Source organism: Salvelinus namaycush, chromosome 28 (genome assembly GCF_016432855.1).
Source record: "Salvelinus namaycush isolate Seneca chromosome 28, SaNama_1.0, whole genome shotgun sequence".
In the NCBI taxonomy this organism is placed as follows: Eukaryota; Metazoa; Chordata; class Actinopteri; order Salmoniformes; family Salmonidae; genus Salvelinus; species Salvelinus namaycush.
In genome coordinates, this window is record NC_052334.1 from 8,685,609 (window position 1) to 8,701,256 (window position 15,648).

Sequence of the window (15,648 nt, forward strand, 5' to 3'; positions counted from 1 at the left end):
GATGGAGGCTCCTTTCTGTTCAGGGATGACTCTGTGTTCTGTCTCTCCCCTCTAGGATGGAGGCTCCTTCTGGTTCAGGGATGACTCTGTGTCCTGTCTCTCCCCTCTAGGATGGAGGCTCCTTTCTGTTCAGGGATGACTCTGTGTTCTGTCTCTCCCCTCTAGGATGGAGGCTCCTTTCTGTTCTGGGATGACTCTGTGTTCTGTCTCTCCCCTCTAGGATGGAGGCTCCTTTCTGTTCAGGGCTGACTCTGTGTTCTGTCTCTCCCCTCTAGGATGGAGGCTCCTTTCTGTTCAGGGCTGACTCTGTGTTCTGTCTCTCCCCTCTAGGATGGAGGCTCCTTTCTGTTCAGGGCTGACTCTGTGTTCTGTCTCTCCCCTCTAGGATGGAGGCTCCTTTCTGTTCTGGGATGACTCTGTGTTCTGTCTCTCCCCTCTAGGATGGAGGCTCCTTTCTGTTCAGGGCTGACTCTGTGTTCTGTCTCTCCCCTCTAGGATGGAGGCTCCTTTCTGTTCTGGGATGACTCTGTGTTCTGTCTCTCCCCTCTAGGATGGAGGCTCCTTTTCTGTTCAGGGCTGACTCTGTGTTCTGTCTCTCCCCCTCTAGGATGGAGGCTCCTTTCTGTTCAGGGATGACTCTGTGTTCTGTCTCTCCCCCTCTAGGATGGAGGCTCCTTTCTGTTCAGGGATGACTCTGTGTCCTGTCTCTCCCCTCTAGGATGGAGGCTCCTTTCTGTTCTGGGATGACTCTGTGTTCTGTCTCTCCTCTCTAGGATGGAGGCTCCTTTCTGTTCAGGGATGACTCTGTGTCCTGTCTCTCCCCTCTAGGATGGAGGCTCCTTTCTGTTCTGGGATGACTCTGTGTTCTGTCTCTCCCCTCTAGGATGGAGGCTCCTTTCTGTTCAGGGATGACTCTGTGTCCTGTCTCTCCCCTCTAGGATGGAGGCTCCTTTCTGTTCAGGGATGACTCTGTGTCCTGTCTCTCCCCTCTAGGATGGAGGCTCCTTTCTGTTCAGGGATGACTCTGTGTCCTGTCTCTCCCCTCTAGGATGGAGGCTCAGACACAGAAAGAGATCACAGCTCTGAAGCTCTGTGACGGCCATCCCAACATCATCAAGACTCACGAGATTTACCATGACCAGGTAAGGATTTTTAACCTCAATATTTATACTGGTTGGTCTTATTTAGATAACATATCTTTTGCAAGAAACACCTGTTCTGTTTGCTGTTCTGGTTAGACATAAGTGCATCATGCTATCCACTCAGTGAAAACATGACATTTGAGTCATTTAGCAGACGCTCATTGGATTCAGCTGAAGTAAGCAAAACAACCACATATTTTCATTTCACTTTTATTTATACAGGTTCTTCTCATTGTGATAAAATCTATTTTACAAGAGAGACCTGGTATCCCAAGCATTGCCAGTAAAAGCCCATCTTCAGAAATAGTCACTATCTGACGTGATGGAGACAAGACTAACGTCAGACAGGCAGCCTAATTAAGTCACTGATAGAACAGAGCAGAAGAATTTGGAAGCTAGATTCCTCTGGGACATTCTCCTTCTGTTCTCTCCTCCTGGGACATTATCCTTCTGTTCTCTCCTCCTGGGACATTATCCTTCTGTTCTCTCCTGCTGGGACATTATCCTTCTGTTCTCTCCTTCTGGGACATTCTCCTTCTGTTCTCTCCTTCTGGGACATTATCCTTCTGTTCTCTCCTTCTGGGACATTATCCTTCTGTTCTCTCCTCCGGGGACATTATCCTTCTGTTATCTCCTTCTGGGACAATATCCTTCTGTTCTCTCCTCCTGGGACATTCTCCTTCTGTTCTCTCCTTCTGGGACATTATCCTTCTGTTCTCTCCTGCTGGGACATTATCCTTCTGTTCTCTCCTCCTGGGACATTATCCTTCTGTTCTCTCCTTCTGGGACATTATCCTTCTGTTCTCTCCTTCTGGGACATTATCCCTCTGTTCTCTCCTCATGGGACATTGTCCTTCTGTTCTCTCCTCCTGGGACATTATCCTTCTGTTCTCTCCTCATGGGACATTCTCCCTCTGTTCTCCTGCTGGGACATTATCCTTCTGTTCTCTCCTGCTGGGACATTATCCTTCTGTTCTCTCCTCCTGGGACATTATCCTTCTGTTCTCTCCTCCTGGGACATTATCCCTCTGTTCTCTCCTCCTGGGACATTATCCCTCTGTTCTCTCCTCCCGGGACATTCTCCCTCTGTTCTCTCCTCATGGGACATTCTCCCTCTGTTCTCTGCTGCTGGAACATTATCCTTCTGTTCTCTCCTCATGGGACATTCTCCCTCTGTTCTCTCCTGCTGGGACATTATCCTTCTGTTCTCTCCTCCTGGGACATTATCCTTCTGTTCTCTCCTCATGGGACATTCTCCCTCTGTTCTCTCCTCATGGGACATTATCCTTCTGTTCTCTCCTCCTGGGACATTATCCTTCTGTTCTCTCCTCCTGGGACATTATCCCTCTGTTCTCTCCTCCTGGGACATTCTCCCTCTGTTCTCTGCTTCCGGGACATTCTCCCTCTGTTCTCTGCTTCCGGGACATTCTCCCTCTGTTCTCTCCTCATGGGACATTCTCCCTCTGTTCTCTCCTGCTGGGACATTATCCTTCTGTTCTCTCCTCATGGGACATTATCCGTCTGTTCTCTCCTCCTGGGACATTCACCCTCTGTTCTCTTCTTCCGGGACATTATCCCTCTGTTCTCTCCTCCTGGGACGTTATCCTTCTGTTCTCTCCTCATGGGACATTATCCTTCTGTTCTCTCCTCCTGGGACATTATCCCTCTGTTCTCTCCTCCTGGGACATTCTCCTTCTGTTCTCTCCTCCTGGGACATTATCCTTCTGTTCTCTTCCCCTGGGACATTATCCCTCTGTTCTCTCCTCCTGGGACATTATCCCTCTGTTCTCTCCTGCTGGGACATTATCCCTCTGTTCTCTCCTCCTGGGACATTATCCTTCTGTTCTCTCCTCATGGGACATTATCCTTCTGTTCTCTCCTCCTGGGACATTATCCCTCTGTTCTCTCCTCCTGGGACATTCTCCTTCTGTTCTCTCCTCCTGGGACATTATCCTTCTGTTCTCTTCCCCTGGGACATTATCCCTCTGTTCTCTCCTCCTGGGACATTATCCCTCTGTTCTCTCCTGCTGGGACATTATCCTTCTGTTCTCTCCTCCTGGGACATTATCCCTCTGTTCTCTCCTCCTGGGACATTCTCCCTCTGTTCTCTCCTCCTGGGACATTCTCCCTCTGTTATCTTCTTCCGGGACATTCTCCCTCTGTTCTCTCCTTCCGGGACATTCTCCATCTGTTCTCTTCTTCCGGGACATTCTCCCTCTGTTCTCTCCTCCTGGGACATTGTCCTTCTGTTCTCTCCTCCTGGGACATTATCCTTCTGTTCTCTCCTTCTGGGACATTATCCCTCTGTTCTCTCCTCCTGGGACATTCTCCCTCTGTTCTCTCCTCCTGGGACATTATCCCTCTGTTCTCTCCTTCCGGGACATTCTCCCTCTGTTCTCTCCTCCTGGGACATTCTCCCTCTGTTCTCTCCTCCTGGGACATTCTCCCTCTGTTCTCTCCTCCTGGGACATTGTCCCGGAAGGAGAGAACAGAGGGAGAATGTCCCGGAAGGAGAGAACAGAGGGAGAATGTCCCGGAAGGAGAGAACAGAGGGAGATTCTCCCATTCTCCCTCTGTTCTCTCCTTCCTATTGTCCTATAATAAACACTATACTATCCCCCTCATATTTCAGGTTGTATTTGTCTCAGTACAGTACAGCTCCTGAACCACATACAGGTACATCCACTATAGGTATAGATTCATCAAACCCACATGGAACATATTTCTGTATGTGGGCCTTGAGTTTAGTGAACAAAAAAAAAACTACTTGATCCAAATTGGGTCAAACAAGTGTGTATGCGTGTGTGTGTGTGTTCATGTGTGTGTGTGTGTGTGTGTGTGTGTGTGTGTGTGTGTGTGTGTGTGTGTGTGTGTGTGTGGCTGATATTTCTGGGGTTCATTAGCTGGGGCACTTCAGGCCTAGGAGCACCAGTAGCTCTGATGAGCTCTGCTGGATTGTTACTGTACTGGTACCTCAGAGAGGTCTGCGACTCAAATGGCACCCTATTCCCTTTATAGTGCACTACTTTAGACCATAGCCCTATGGGCCCTGTGCGAAAGAAGTACACTATAAAAGGGAATTGGGTGCCATTTGGGATGCAGGCAGAGTGAGGGCTTTGACCTAGATCAAAGCAAAGCCCCCTCGCTGCGCCTTTCAACTCCCCCCTCTCCCAATCTGCCTCCCGATTTTCCACCCTTCACAAAGTGTGCACTTCACATCACCCCCCCCTCCTCACCCCACCCTCCGCTCCTCACCCCACCCCCCCTCCGCCCCCTCCGCTCCTCACCCCACCCCCCCCTCCGCCCCTCACCCCACCCCCCTCCGCCCCCCTCCGCTCCTCACCCCACCCCCCCTCCACCCCTCCGCTCCTCACCCCACCCCCCCTCCACCCCTCCGCTCCTCACCCCACCCCCCCTCCACCCCTCCGCTCCTCACCCCCCTCCCCCTCCGCTCCCCCTCCGCTCCTCACCCCTCTGTTCCTCATCTCTCAGTCTGTAAGAGCTGGATTGTTGTTAGGAATATGTAAATGTAGATTCAGGGTTTCTACTGTTAGAATTTCCTAAACTATTTCAGCTCTTGTATAACTACATCCTTGGCTCAGAGCACTCCGAGCAGGACGGATCATATTAACTCAGTAAAGCATATGATTTCATTACAAATCTAATATAATTACAAAATAATTACATATAATTACAAAATCTATAGGAATATTTCCATGCGCATATGAACTATTAATACATAGTAAACATGACTCATTATATTGTACTGTACACTGTAATGCTTCTCTCTGGAGACACTAGGAGTAAGTCCATCTTTCTGTCTCTCTCTAGCTGCATACGTACCTGGTGTTGGAGCTGCTGCGTGGTGGAGAGCTGCTGGAGAGGATCCGGAGGAAGCAGCACTTCAGTGAGACGGAGGCCAGCCGCATCATGAGGAGACTGGTGTCAGCCGTCAGCCACATGCACGATGTAGGAGTGGTACACAGAGACCTCAAACCAGAGGTACTACTGAAGCACTCCGTGTGTGTGTGTGTGTGTGTGTGTGTGTGTGTGTGTGTGATCAATACATCAAATTACAGTACCAAATACTTGGGCAAGTGGATCTGATACTGACATCTCAGAAGTGTTTTATTCTCATCCTTCCCTGTCACAAGGCTAGAAAAGGCCACCTATGTGCCATTACTAAATGGCAGTGATACATTTAGACAGAGTAGAAATAACACAAACATGTTTCTCTCTTGAAACCCGTCTTTCAGAACCTGCTGTTCACAGATGAGAGTGAGAACGCTGAGATAAAGATCATAGACTTTGGTTTTGCCCGGCTGAAGCCTCCAGACAACCAGCTGCTGAAGACGCCGTGTTTCACCCTGGCCTACGCCGCGCCGGAGATCCTCAAATACGACGGCTACGACGAGTCATGTGACCTCTGGAGCCTGGGGGTCATCCTGGTGAGTGGAGGTCCGAGGGGGTACGGAGGAGTGAATACATATGCCCTTCAAATGCATTGAAGGAGAAGGTCCTTCACTCAGAACTTCTCCTCCAATGCGTTTTGAGAAGGAGGTTGGGGAACCAAGGGAACCGAGTTTCACCCAGGGAGAGAGAGAGAGCTGCTCAGTCCCAAATAAGCATTTGGCCTCTAACGTGTCAAACTCAAGTTTATTTAATCCGGCCGCAGGTGGTTTGAGTAAAATATAAATAAATACATTTTTTATAAATATTTTCTTGGGGGGAGAAAACTACCTCAATCTATATTTCAAATACTACAACCAAATTGAAACTGTAGAAATAATAATGTACTTACATTTTATACAGTCTCTTCACTTTCCAGCTCGCTAAAAAACACCAAAATGAAAGCTAGACAGTCAGGGAGCATCGAAAATTGGACAGAGGTCTGTTTTTTGCACATTTTGATAGCAAGAAAATCTAAAACATTTTCAGTGCGGCTGCTGGAGCTAGGTGAAGACAATGCAGCCCGTGGTCAAAATGAGCTCGACACTCCTGCTTTATACCAATTAGCTGCACTTCTCGTAGATCTGGCATTTCATTGACGCTTCGAATCAGCTACAGAAATTCCAGCTTGATTCAGCAGTTGTGTGTCAACATTGTGTGTGACCAGGCCATTCACATGTGGCGCTGTTCTGGTGTTCTCTGCATGCTGTGGCATTGTGTTATGTGGTTAGGGCCTGTCTGATACCCATCTGTCTTATTCAGTACAGTTAACATGCTTCTCTTCTGTTATCCTGTGGTGCTCTGCTCTGTTCTGCTCTGTTCTGTACTGAAACCCTTTAATATTCACCAGTAAATGAAGCGCTACGCCGGGCACTCTGCCCTCCCGCTGCAGGCCTACTCAGAGTGGACTGGGTTAATGGCCTCGGCTACAGTCTGCCGTTTGGGAAGCTTTTCAATGCTCATTTCAATTGTCCATTTTTATCACAACCCAAAACATGAGGTTTTCTTAATGTAAACTATGTGTAGCGTCTAAAGATGGCTAGATAATCTCTCGGATGTCATGGACTGTCGGTGGTTACATTTAAAGCGCTGTCTATGAATTTGAGAAGGGTTTCATTTCCCTCAGCAGATGTTGTTGTTCTTATTCATCAGACTGAGCTTGAGGAAGAGAGGGGGAGGGAAGAAGAGTGATTTCTCCACTTGGCCTCTCGAGTGTGCAGACTCTCTCTCTTTTCTCTTCTCTCTTTGCGTCGCCCCCTGGGGGTACAGTATAGTAGTGTGCTGGCTAGGCTGAATGTGTGTACAGAGCCGTGATGTGATGCTTCCTGACAGGCCAGGCTCTGTACGGCAGAGTACCCTGGAAGCATAGTGAGCCGAGGAGCGGACACGCACACATGTCACAGAGCCACAGAGACAAACAGGCACTGGAAAAATGTTGTTTGCTTAATGAGGCATTAGAGTCAAGGCCAACCTCAATCAGGCTTAGATCAGGTGAGAGTACACCTGGTACATTATTTACTAAGCTAACGGTTTAAAGATGTGTACACATGCATGGAGAACATGCATACCATAGTATACACAATATCAACATATAGGCTACATGTAGGATTACGGAACATAATATGTATTATTATATTGGATCATATATTTATTATTATTATATTTCAGTACACCATGCTGTCGGGTCAGGTGCCGTTCCAGTGTCAGGGGAAGAGTCTGGCCCGCACCAGTGCTGAAGAGATCATGAAGAAGATTAAACAGGGAGACTTCTCCTTCGAGGGAGAGGCTTGGCAGAGTGTCTCACAGCAGGCCAAAGACCTCATACAAGGTGAGCCTGGGATATGGAACATCAGGGGGTCAATTCCAATTGAAGTCGGTCAATTCAGGAACTAACTGAAATTCCAATTCAATAATTGAGAAAATTGAAAAGTAGAAGCTATTTATTAAAGGAGAAGCTATTTATTAAAGTGGAAGTTATTGATAAGTCTCAATGCAAAGTTACTCCTCACTTCTCTATTTTTCGAGTTATTACTTAAAAGCGATCAAAATGACGAAGAATGAAGAAGAATGATGAAGTCATGTCAGAGAATGAGGTGATGTAATATGGAGGCAAGCCAGCCTGTTCCCTATAAAGTAAACAACAGAAATAACTTCAAATGTATAACTTCAACCTAAACCAAATCGTTTGCATGACTACTGATTTCAATTACAGTTTCAGCCAACTTACAAGGAAATACTTTATGAAGTTATTGTTACAAATTAACTTTCAAGGTTTCTAGCCAACTAGCCTGCAAACGTTAGCCCTACTAGCCTGCTAAGGTTTAATTAGCACTACATGAGACAACTAGTTGCTATCAACACCTAACTTAAAGCTACATTAAAGTAAACCAAAGTTTTGTAAATACATAACACCATCTAACCAGTTATCAAATAATATTAGAGCAGTCTTACAGGTTGATGGCTGGGGCCCATCCGATGATAAAAGCTTGCAGGCTGGGTTAGCTACCAAAGCCAGGGGGAGGCGGGCGCTTCACCGGCCGATGGTGAAGGGAAAATCCCAAATAGATCGATTCCAGATGTTCGTCAGCTAGCGCGCTAGCACTAAGCCAAGGTGGAAAAAGTTACAAAACTCCCGTAGCCTACTTAACAGAGAACATGCCGAAAAGTTGACAAAACAAAAAGGACAACAGACGAGGTACTACACAATTAGAGCAGGTATGATTTTCTCTTTCGTTTTAAGCCCACGGGAAGAAATGCTGTATGGCCGCACTGCTTCTGCTTCTTGTTTACGTCACACTTCCTGTGATTGGTGGTTTGTAGCTCGCCGCCGCCAACACTTTGTCCGGAATGTAATTACATGCTAGCATGGCTAACTGCTAACGTTAGCCAGCTTCAGCAAGCTACCGAGTTCGTATGCTAACAGATCATCCATATGACATTGAGGGTAGTTTCAAAGATATCCGGAAATAAGTAAATAAATATGTAATAACCCAAAAACATAACTATGTTTGTACTTATAGGTAACCAGATTGTGACAACAAATAAGTTACTAAGTCTTTGACCACACTGTGTTGTTACATTGTTGAGTAAAAAGTCATGCTTCCTAGCCTTTCAATTCGAGTTGACCCTGATCAGGGCTTTTGATATGAACTTCAGGCATGCTTTGCTACAAGGTGAAGGTTGCACCTTGCTTCAATGGTTCAACTTACTGAATAACTAAAATAATTATTCTGCATGTCCGACCAGTTAAACGTTTGTTTTTCTTGTGTTTCACCCCTAGTTTGGTCAAAGTTTTGAATGACAGCATTATTGATTGAGTTGATGTATTAGTTTTGATTTGGTGTTGTCTGGTAGGAGTTGTGGATCTTCTAGTGTGCAGGTGATGCTGCTCAGTGTTCACCACAGGTTCTGTCTGTAATGTTCACCACAGGTTCTGTCTGTCATGTTCACCACAGGTTCTGTCTGTCATGTTCACCACAGGTTCTGTCTGTCATGTTCACCACAGGTTCTGTCTGTCATGTTCACCACAGGTTCAGTCTGTCATGTTCACCACAGGTTCTGTCTGTCATGTTCACCACAGGTTCTGTCTGTCATGTTCACCACAGGTTCAGTCTGTAATGTTCACCACAGGTTCTGTCTGTCATGTTCACCACAGGTTCTGTCTGTCATGTTCACCACAGGTTCTGTCTGTCATGTTCACCACAGGTTCTGTCTGTCATGTTCACCACAGGTTCAGTCTGTCATGTTCACCACAGGTTCTGTCTGTCATGTTCACCACAGGTTCTGTCTGTCATGTTCACCACAGGTTCTGTCTGTCATGTTCACCACAGGTTCTGTCTGTCATGTTCACCACAGGTTCTGTCTGTCATGTTCACCACAGGTTCTGTCTGTCATGTTCACCACAGGTTCTGTCTGTCATGTTCACCACAGGTTCTGTCTGTCATGTTCACCACAGGTTCAGTCTGTCATGTTCACCACAGGTTCAGTCTGTCAGGTTCAGTCTGTCATGTTCACCACAGGTTCTGTCTGTCATGTTCACCACAGGTTCTGTCTGTCATGTTCACCACAGGTTCTGTCTGTCATGTTCACCACAGGTTCTGTCTGTCATGTTCACCACAGGTTCTGTCTGTCATGTTCACCACAGGTTCTGTCTGTCATGTTCACCACAGGTTCTGTCTGTCATGTTCACCACATGTTCTGTCTGTCATGTTCACCACAGGTTCTGTCTGTCATGTTCACCACAGGTTCTGTCTGTCATGTTCACCACAGGTTCTGTCTGTCATGTTCACCACAGGTTCTGTCTGTCATGTTCACCACCGGTTCTGTCTGTCATGTTCACCACAGGTTCTGTCTGTCATGTTCACCACAGGTTCTGTCTGTCATGTTCACCACAGGTTCTGTCTGTCATGTTCACCACAGGTTCTGTCTGTCATGTTCACCACAGGTTCTGTCTGTCATGTTCACCACAGGTTCTGTCTGTCATGTTCACCACAGGTTCTGTCTGTCATGTTCACCACAGGTTCTGTCTGTCATGTTCACCACAGGTTCTGTCTGTCATGTTCACCACAGGTTCTGTCTGTCATGTCATGTTCTGTTCACCACAGGTGTCTGTTCACCACAGGTTCTGGTCATGTTCACCACAGGTTCTGTCTGTCATGTTCACCACAGGTTCTGTCTGTCATGTTCACCACAGGTTCTGTCTGTCATGTTCACCACAGGTTCTGTCTGTCATGTTCACCACAGGTTCTGTCTGTCATGTTCACCACAGGTTCTGTCTGTCATGTTCACCACAGGTTCAGTCTGTCATGTTCACCACAGGTTCAGTCTGTCAGGTTCAGTCTGTCATGTTCACCACAGGTTCAGTCTGTCATGTTCACCACAGGTTCTGTCTGTCATGTTCACCACAGGTTCTGTCTGTCATGTTCACCACAGGTTCTGTCTGTCATGTTCACCACAGGTTCAGTCTGTCATGTTCACCACAGGTTCAGTCTGTCAGGTTCAGTCTGTCATGTTCACCACAGGTTCAGTCTGTCATGTTCACCACAGGTTCTGTCTGTCATGTTCACCACAGGTTCTGTCTGTCATGTTCACCACAGGTTCTGTCTGTCATGTTCACCACAGGTTCTGTCTGTCATGTTCACCACAGGTTCTGTCTGTCATGTTCACCACAGGTTCTGTCTGTCATGTTCACCACAGGTTCTGTCTGTCATGTTCACCACAGGTTCTGTCTGTCATGTTCACCACAGGTTCTGTCTGTCATGTTCACCACAGGTTCTGTCTGTCATGTTCACCACAGGTTCATGTCTGTCAGGTTCAGTCTGTCATGTTCACCACAGGTTCTGTCTGTCATGTTCACCACAGGTTCTGTCTGTCATGTTCACCACAGGTTCTGTCTGTCATGTTCACCACAGGTTCTGTCTGTCATGTTCACCACAGGTTCTGTCTGTCATGTTCACCACAGGTTCTGTCTGTCATGTTCACCACAGGTTCTGTCTGTCATGTTCACCACAGGTTCTGTCTGTCATGTTCACCACAGGTTCTGTCTGTCATGTTCACCACCGGTTCTGTCTGTCATGTTCACCACCGGTTCTGTCTGTCATGTTCACCACCGGTTCTAGTCTGTCAGGTTCAGTCTGTCATGTCACCACAGGTTCAGTCTGTCATGTTCACCACAGGTTCTGTCTGTCATGTTCACCACAGGTTCTGTCTGTCATGTTCACCACAGGTTCTGTCTGTCATGTTCACCACAGGTTCTGTCTGTCATGTTCACCACAGGTTCTGTCTGTCATGTTCACCACATGTTCTGTCTGTCATGTTCACCACAGGTTCTGTCTGTCATGTTCACCACAGGTTCTGTCTGTCATGTTCACCACAGGTTCTGTCTGTCATGTTCACCACAGGTTCTGTCTGTCATGTTCACCACAGGTTCTGTCTGTCATGTTCACCACAGGTTCAGTCTGTCAGGTTCAGTCTGTCATGTTCACCACAGGTTCTGTCTGTCATGTTCACCACAGGTTCTGTCTGTCATGTTCACCACAGGTTCTGTCTGTCATGTTCACCACAGGTTCTGTCTGTCATGTTCACCACAGGTTCTGTCTGTCATGTTCACCACAGGTTCTGTCTGTCATGTTCACCACAGGTTCTGTCTGTCATGTTCACCACAGGTTCTGTCTGTCATGTTCACCACAGGTTCTGTCTGTCATGTTCACCACCGGTTCTGTCTGTCATGTTCACCACCGGTTCTGTCTGTCATGTTCACCACCGGTTCTGTCTGTCATGTTCACCACAGGTTCAGTCTGTCATGTTCACCACAGGTTCAGTCTGTCATGTTCACCACAGGTTCTGTCTGTCATGTTCACCACAGGTTCTGTCTGTCATGTTCACCACAGGTTCTGTCTGTCATGTTCACCACAGGTTCTGTCTGTCATGTTCACCACAGGTTCTGTCTGTCATGTTCACCACAGGTTCTGTCTGTCATGTTCACCACAGGTTCTGTCTGTCATGTTCACCACAGGTTCTGTCTGTCATGTTCACCACAGGTTCTGTCTGTCATGTTCACCACAGGTTCTGTCTGTCATGTTCACCACAGGTTCTGTCTGTCATGTTCACCACAGGTTCTGTCTGTCATGTTCACCACATGTTCTGTCTGTCATGTTCACCACAGGTTCTGTCTGTCATGTTCACCACAGGTTCTGTCTGTCATGTTCACCACCGGTTCTGTCTGTCATGTTCACCACCGGTTCTGTCTGTCATGTTCACCACCGGTTCTGTCTGTCATGTTCACCACAGGTTCAGTCTGTCATGTTCACCACAGGTTCAGTCTGTCAGGTTCAGTCTGTCATGTTCACCACAGGTTCAGTCTGTCATGTTCACCACAGGTTCTGTCTGTCATGTTCACCACAGGTTCTGTCTGTCATGTTCACCACAGGTTCTGTCTGTCATGTTCACCACAGGTTCTGTCTGTCATGTTCACCACAGGTTCTGTCTGTCATGTTCACCACCGGTTCTGTCTGTCATGTTCACCACAGGTTCTGTCTGTCATGTTCACCACAGGTTCTGTCTGTCATGTTCACCACAGGTTCAGTCTGTCATGTTCACCACAGGTTCAGTCTGTCATGTTCACCACAGGTTCTGTCTGTCATGTTCACCACAGGTTCTGTCTGTCATGTTCACCACAGGTTCAGTCTGTCATGTTCACCACAGGTTCAGTCTGTCATGTTCACCACAGGTTCTTTCTGCTCCAAGGCTCTCCAACCCTGTTCCTGGAGAGCTACTGTCCTGTAGGTTTTCATTCTAACCCTGATCTAGCACACCTGATTGTTATAATTAGCTGGTTGATAAGCCGAATCAGGTTAGTAATAACTGGGGTTGGAGTGACTAATTGTGTTTCTAATCTACAACGTTTGTGTGGTACCTATAGAGCTGCTGACTGTGGACCCTGACAAGCGGATCAAGATGTGTGGTCTGAGGTACAACGCCTGGCTCCAAGACGACAGCCAGCTCTCCTCCAACCCTCTGATGACACCTGACATCCTGGGTTCCTCCACCACCGTGTCTGTACACACTTACGTCAAGGCTACCTTCAATGTGAGCTTGATTCATTCATTCAGGAGAGCGTGGCATGGTGAGAGGGAGGGCCAGGTTTGCATTAGAGGATGCTGCAGGAAGAGTTTGAGAATATCAAATATCCCCTATTCAGTTGCTCTCATCAGCTCTTCCAAAGGGGATGGTGAGGGTGGGTAAAGATCCATACATGTTTTTATTTGAGTATTTTTAGTGAATGTTTATTGTGTTGTAGGTTACTGTTGTTCATGTGAATGTGTTTGTTGTGCTCTGCTTCTCCAGGCGTTCAACAAGTGTAAGCGGGAGGGTTTCCGTCTGCAGACGGTGGACAAGGCCCCGCTGGCCAAGAGGAGGAAGTTGAAGAAGACCAGCACCAGCACCGAGACCAGGAGCAGCTCCGGAGAGAGCACCCGCTCCTCTTCCTCCTCCTCTCAGTCCCACCCGGACACCCGCTCCTCCTCCTCCTCCTCCCAGTCGCACCAGGACACCCGCTCCTCCTTCTCCACCTCTTCCTCCTCCTCCTCCACCTTGTCTCACCACAACACCCACTCCTCCTTTTCCTTCTCCCAGTCTCACCAGGACACCCTCTTCTCCTCCTCCTCCCTGTCCCACCAGGACACCCACTCCTCCTCCTCCCTGTCCCACCAGGACACCCACTCCTCCTCCACCCTGTCTCACCAGGACACCCACTCCTCCTCCACCCTGTCTCACCAGGACACCCACTCCTCCTCCACCCTGTCCCACCAGGACACCCACTCCTCCTCCTCCCTGTCCCACCAGGACACCCACTCCTCCTCCACCCTGTCTCACCAGGACACCCACTCCTCCTCCACCCTGTCCCAACAGGACACCCACTCCTCCTCCACCCTGTCTCACCAGGACACCCACTCCTCCTCCACCCTGTCTCACCAGGACACCCACTCCTCCTCCACCCTGTCTCACCAGGACACCCACTCCTCCTCCACCCTGTCCCACCAGGACACCCACGCCTCCTCCACCCTGTCCCACCAGGACACCCACTCCTCCTCCACCCTGTCCCACCAGGACACCCACTCCTCCTCCACCCTGTCCCACCAGGACACCCACTCCTCCTCCACCCTGTCTCACCAGGAGAAGACTGGGGGAGACGACGTCGCCGACCCTCCACCCCAACCTTCCATCAGCTCCACCACCACCCCTGTCACCACACCCCTCTCCATGGGCTCAGACAACGACCCCGCTCCGGAACGCTCGCCGCCTCCAGCCTTCTACTTCTCAGACTGAGAGAGAGAGACTGAGAGAGAGAGACTGAGAGAGAGAGACTGAGAGAGAGAGACTGAGAGAGAGAGACTGAGAGAGAGAGACTGAGAGAGAGAGACTGAGAGAGAGACAGAGAGAAAGAGACTGAGAGAGAAAGAGACTGAGAGAGAGAGAGACTCAGATGGACAGCATGTAGATCTCTCTCTCTCCCTCCATGGCAGCTCGCAGTCAATCGCTCACAATCAGCCACATGCATGGTCCACAAGTGCATGCACGCATCCAGGCTGAGCATGCAGCAGGAACAGGACCCACCTCTCAATCATCACTAGCAATAGACACACAGTAAATGAAAAGGACTGCCCTACCGATCCAGAGCTAGACAGCGGAGAGACCCCTCTACAACCACACCCCTGTTTCAGTCATGTCTTCCTGTTTGTCTGGAAGGTAGGTCATAGTCCTGGTTGTTTGTTTTTGTTTACACTGTGGTGTATTGCATTAGTAAAGACATTTTACTTTAAGCCACAAATACTGCAGCTTATCACATTGGGAGGAACCTGTTGTTGGAGCATACTTCTAGTGGAGCATATATTTTGCTGTATTTATATATGACAATAATGCAGACTGAAATTATTTATGATTTGTTTTTATGTTAACTTATTAATGGTTCACAACTGTTTATGATAGATACAGTTGAAGTCAGAAGTTTACATACACTTAGGTTGGAGTCATTAAACCTCGTTTTTCAACCACTCCACAAATTTCTTGTTAACAAACTATAGTTTCGGTAAGTTGGTTAGGACATCTACTTTGTTCATGACACAAGTCATTTATCCATGAATTGCTTACAGACAGATTATTTCACTTATAATTCACTGTATCACAATTCCAGTGTGTCAGAAGTTTACATACACTAAGTTGACTGCCTTTAAACAGTTTGGAAAATTCCAGAAAATTATGTCATGGCTTTAGAAGCTTCTGATAGGCTAATTGACATCATTTGAGTCAATTTGAGGTGTGGTTGTATTTCAAGGCCTACCTTCAACGTCAGTGTCTCTTTGCTTGACATCATGGGAAAATCAAAAGAAATCAGCCAAGACCTCAGAAAAAAAAATTGTAGACCTTCACAAGCCTGGTTCATCCTTGGGAGCAATTTCCAAACCCCTGAAGGTACCACATTCATCTGTACAAACAATAGTACGCAAGTATAAATACCATGGGACCACGCAGCCGTCATACCACTCAGGAAGGAGACGCA

General features: G+C 47.8%; 1 protein-coding gene across 1 annotated transcript in view; it reads left to right on the forward strand.

Moving 5' to 3' along the window:
• Positions 1-14,417, forward strand: part of LOC120023023 (ribosomal protein S6 kinase alpha-5-like) — a 69,196-nt gene extending 54,779 nt beyond the window's left edge. Inside the window, exons 12-17 of the mRNA XM_038966974.1 lie at positions 1,049-1,142; positions 4,974-5,144; positions 5,399-5,590; positions 7,260-7,419; positions 13,012-13,178; positions 13,437-14,417. Coding sequence (XP_038822902.1) covers positions 1,049-1,142; positions 4,974-5,144; positions 5,399-5,590; positions 7,260-7,419; positions 13,012-13,178; positions 13,437-14,417 — 1,765 coding nt within the window. The remainder of the gene's footprint in view (positions 1-1,048; positions 1,143-4,973; positions 5,145-5,398; positions 5,591-7,259; positions 7,420-13,011; positions 13,179-13,436) is intronic.
• Positions 14,418-15,648: the final 1,231 nt, after the last annotated feature.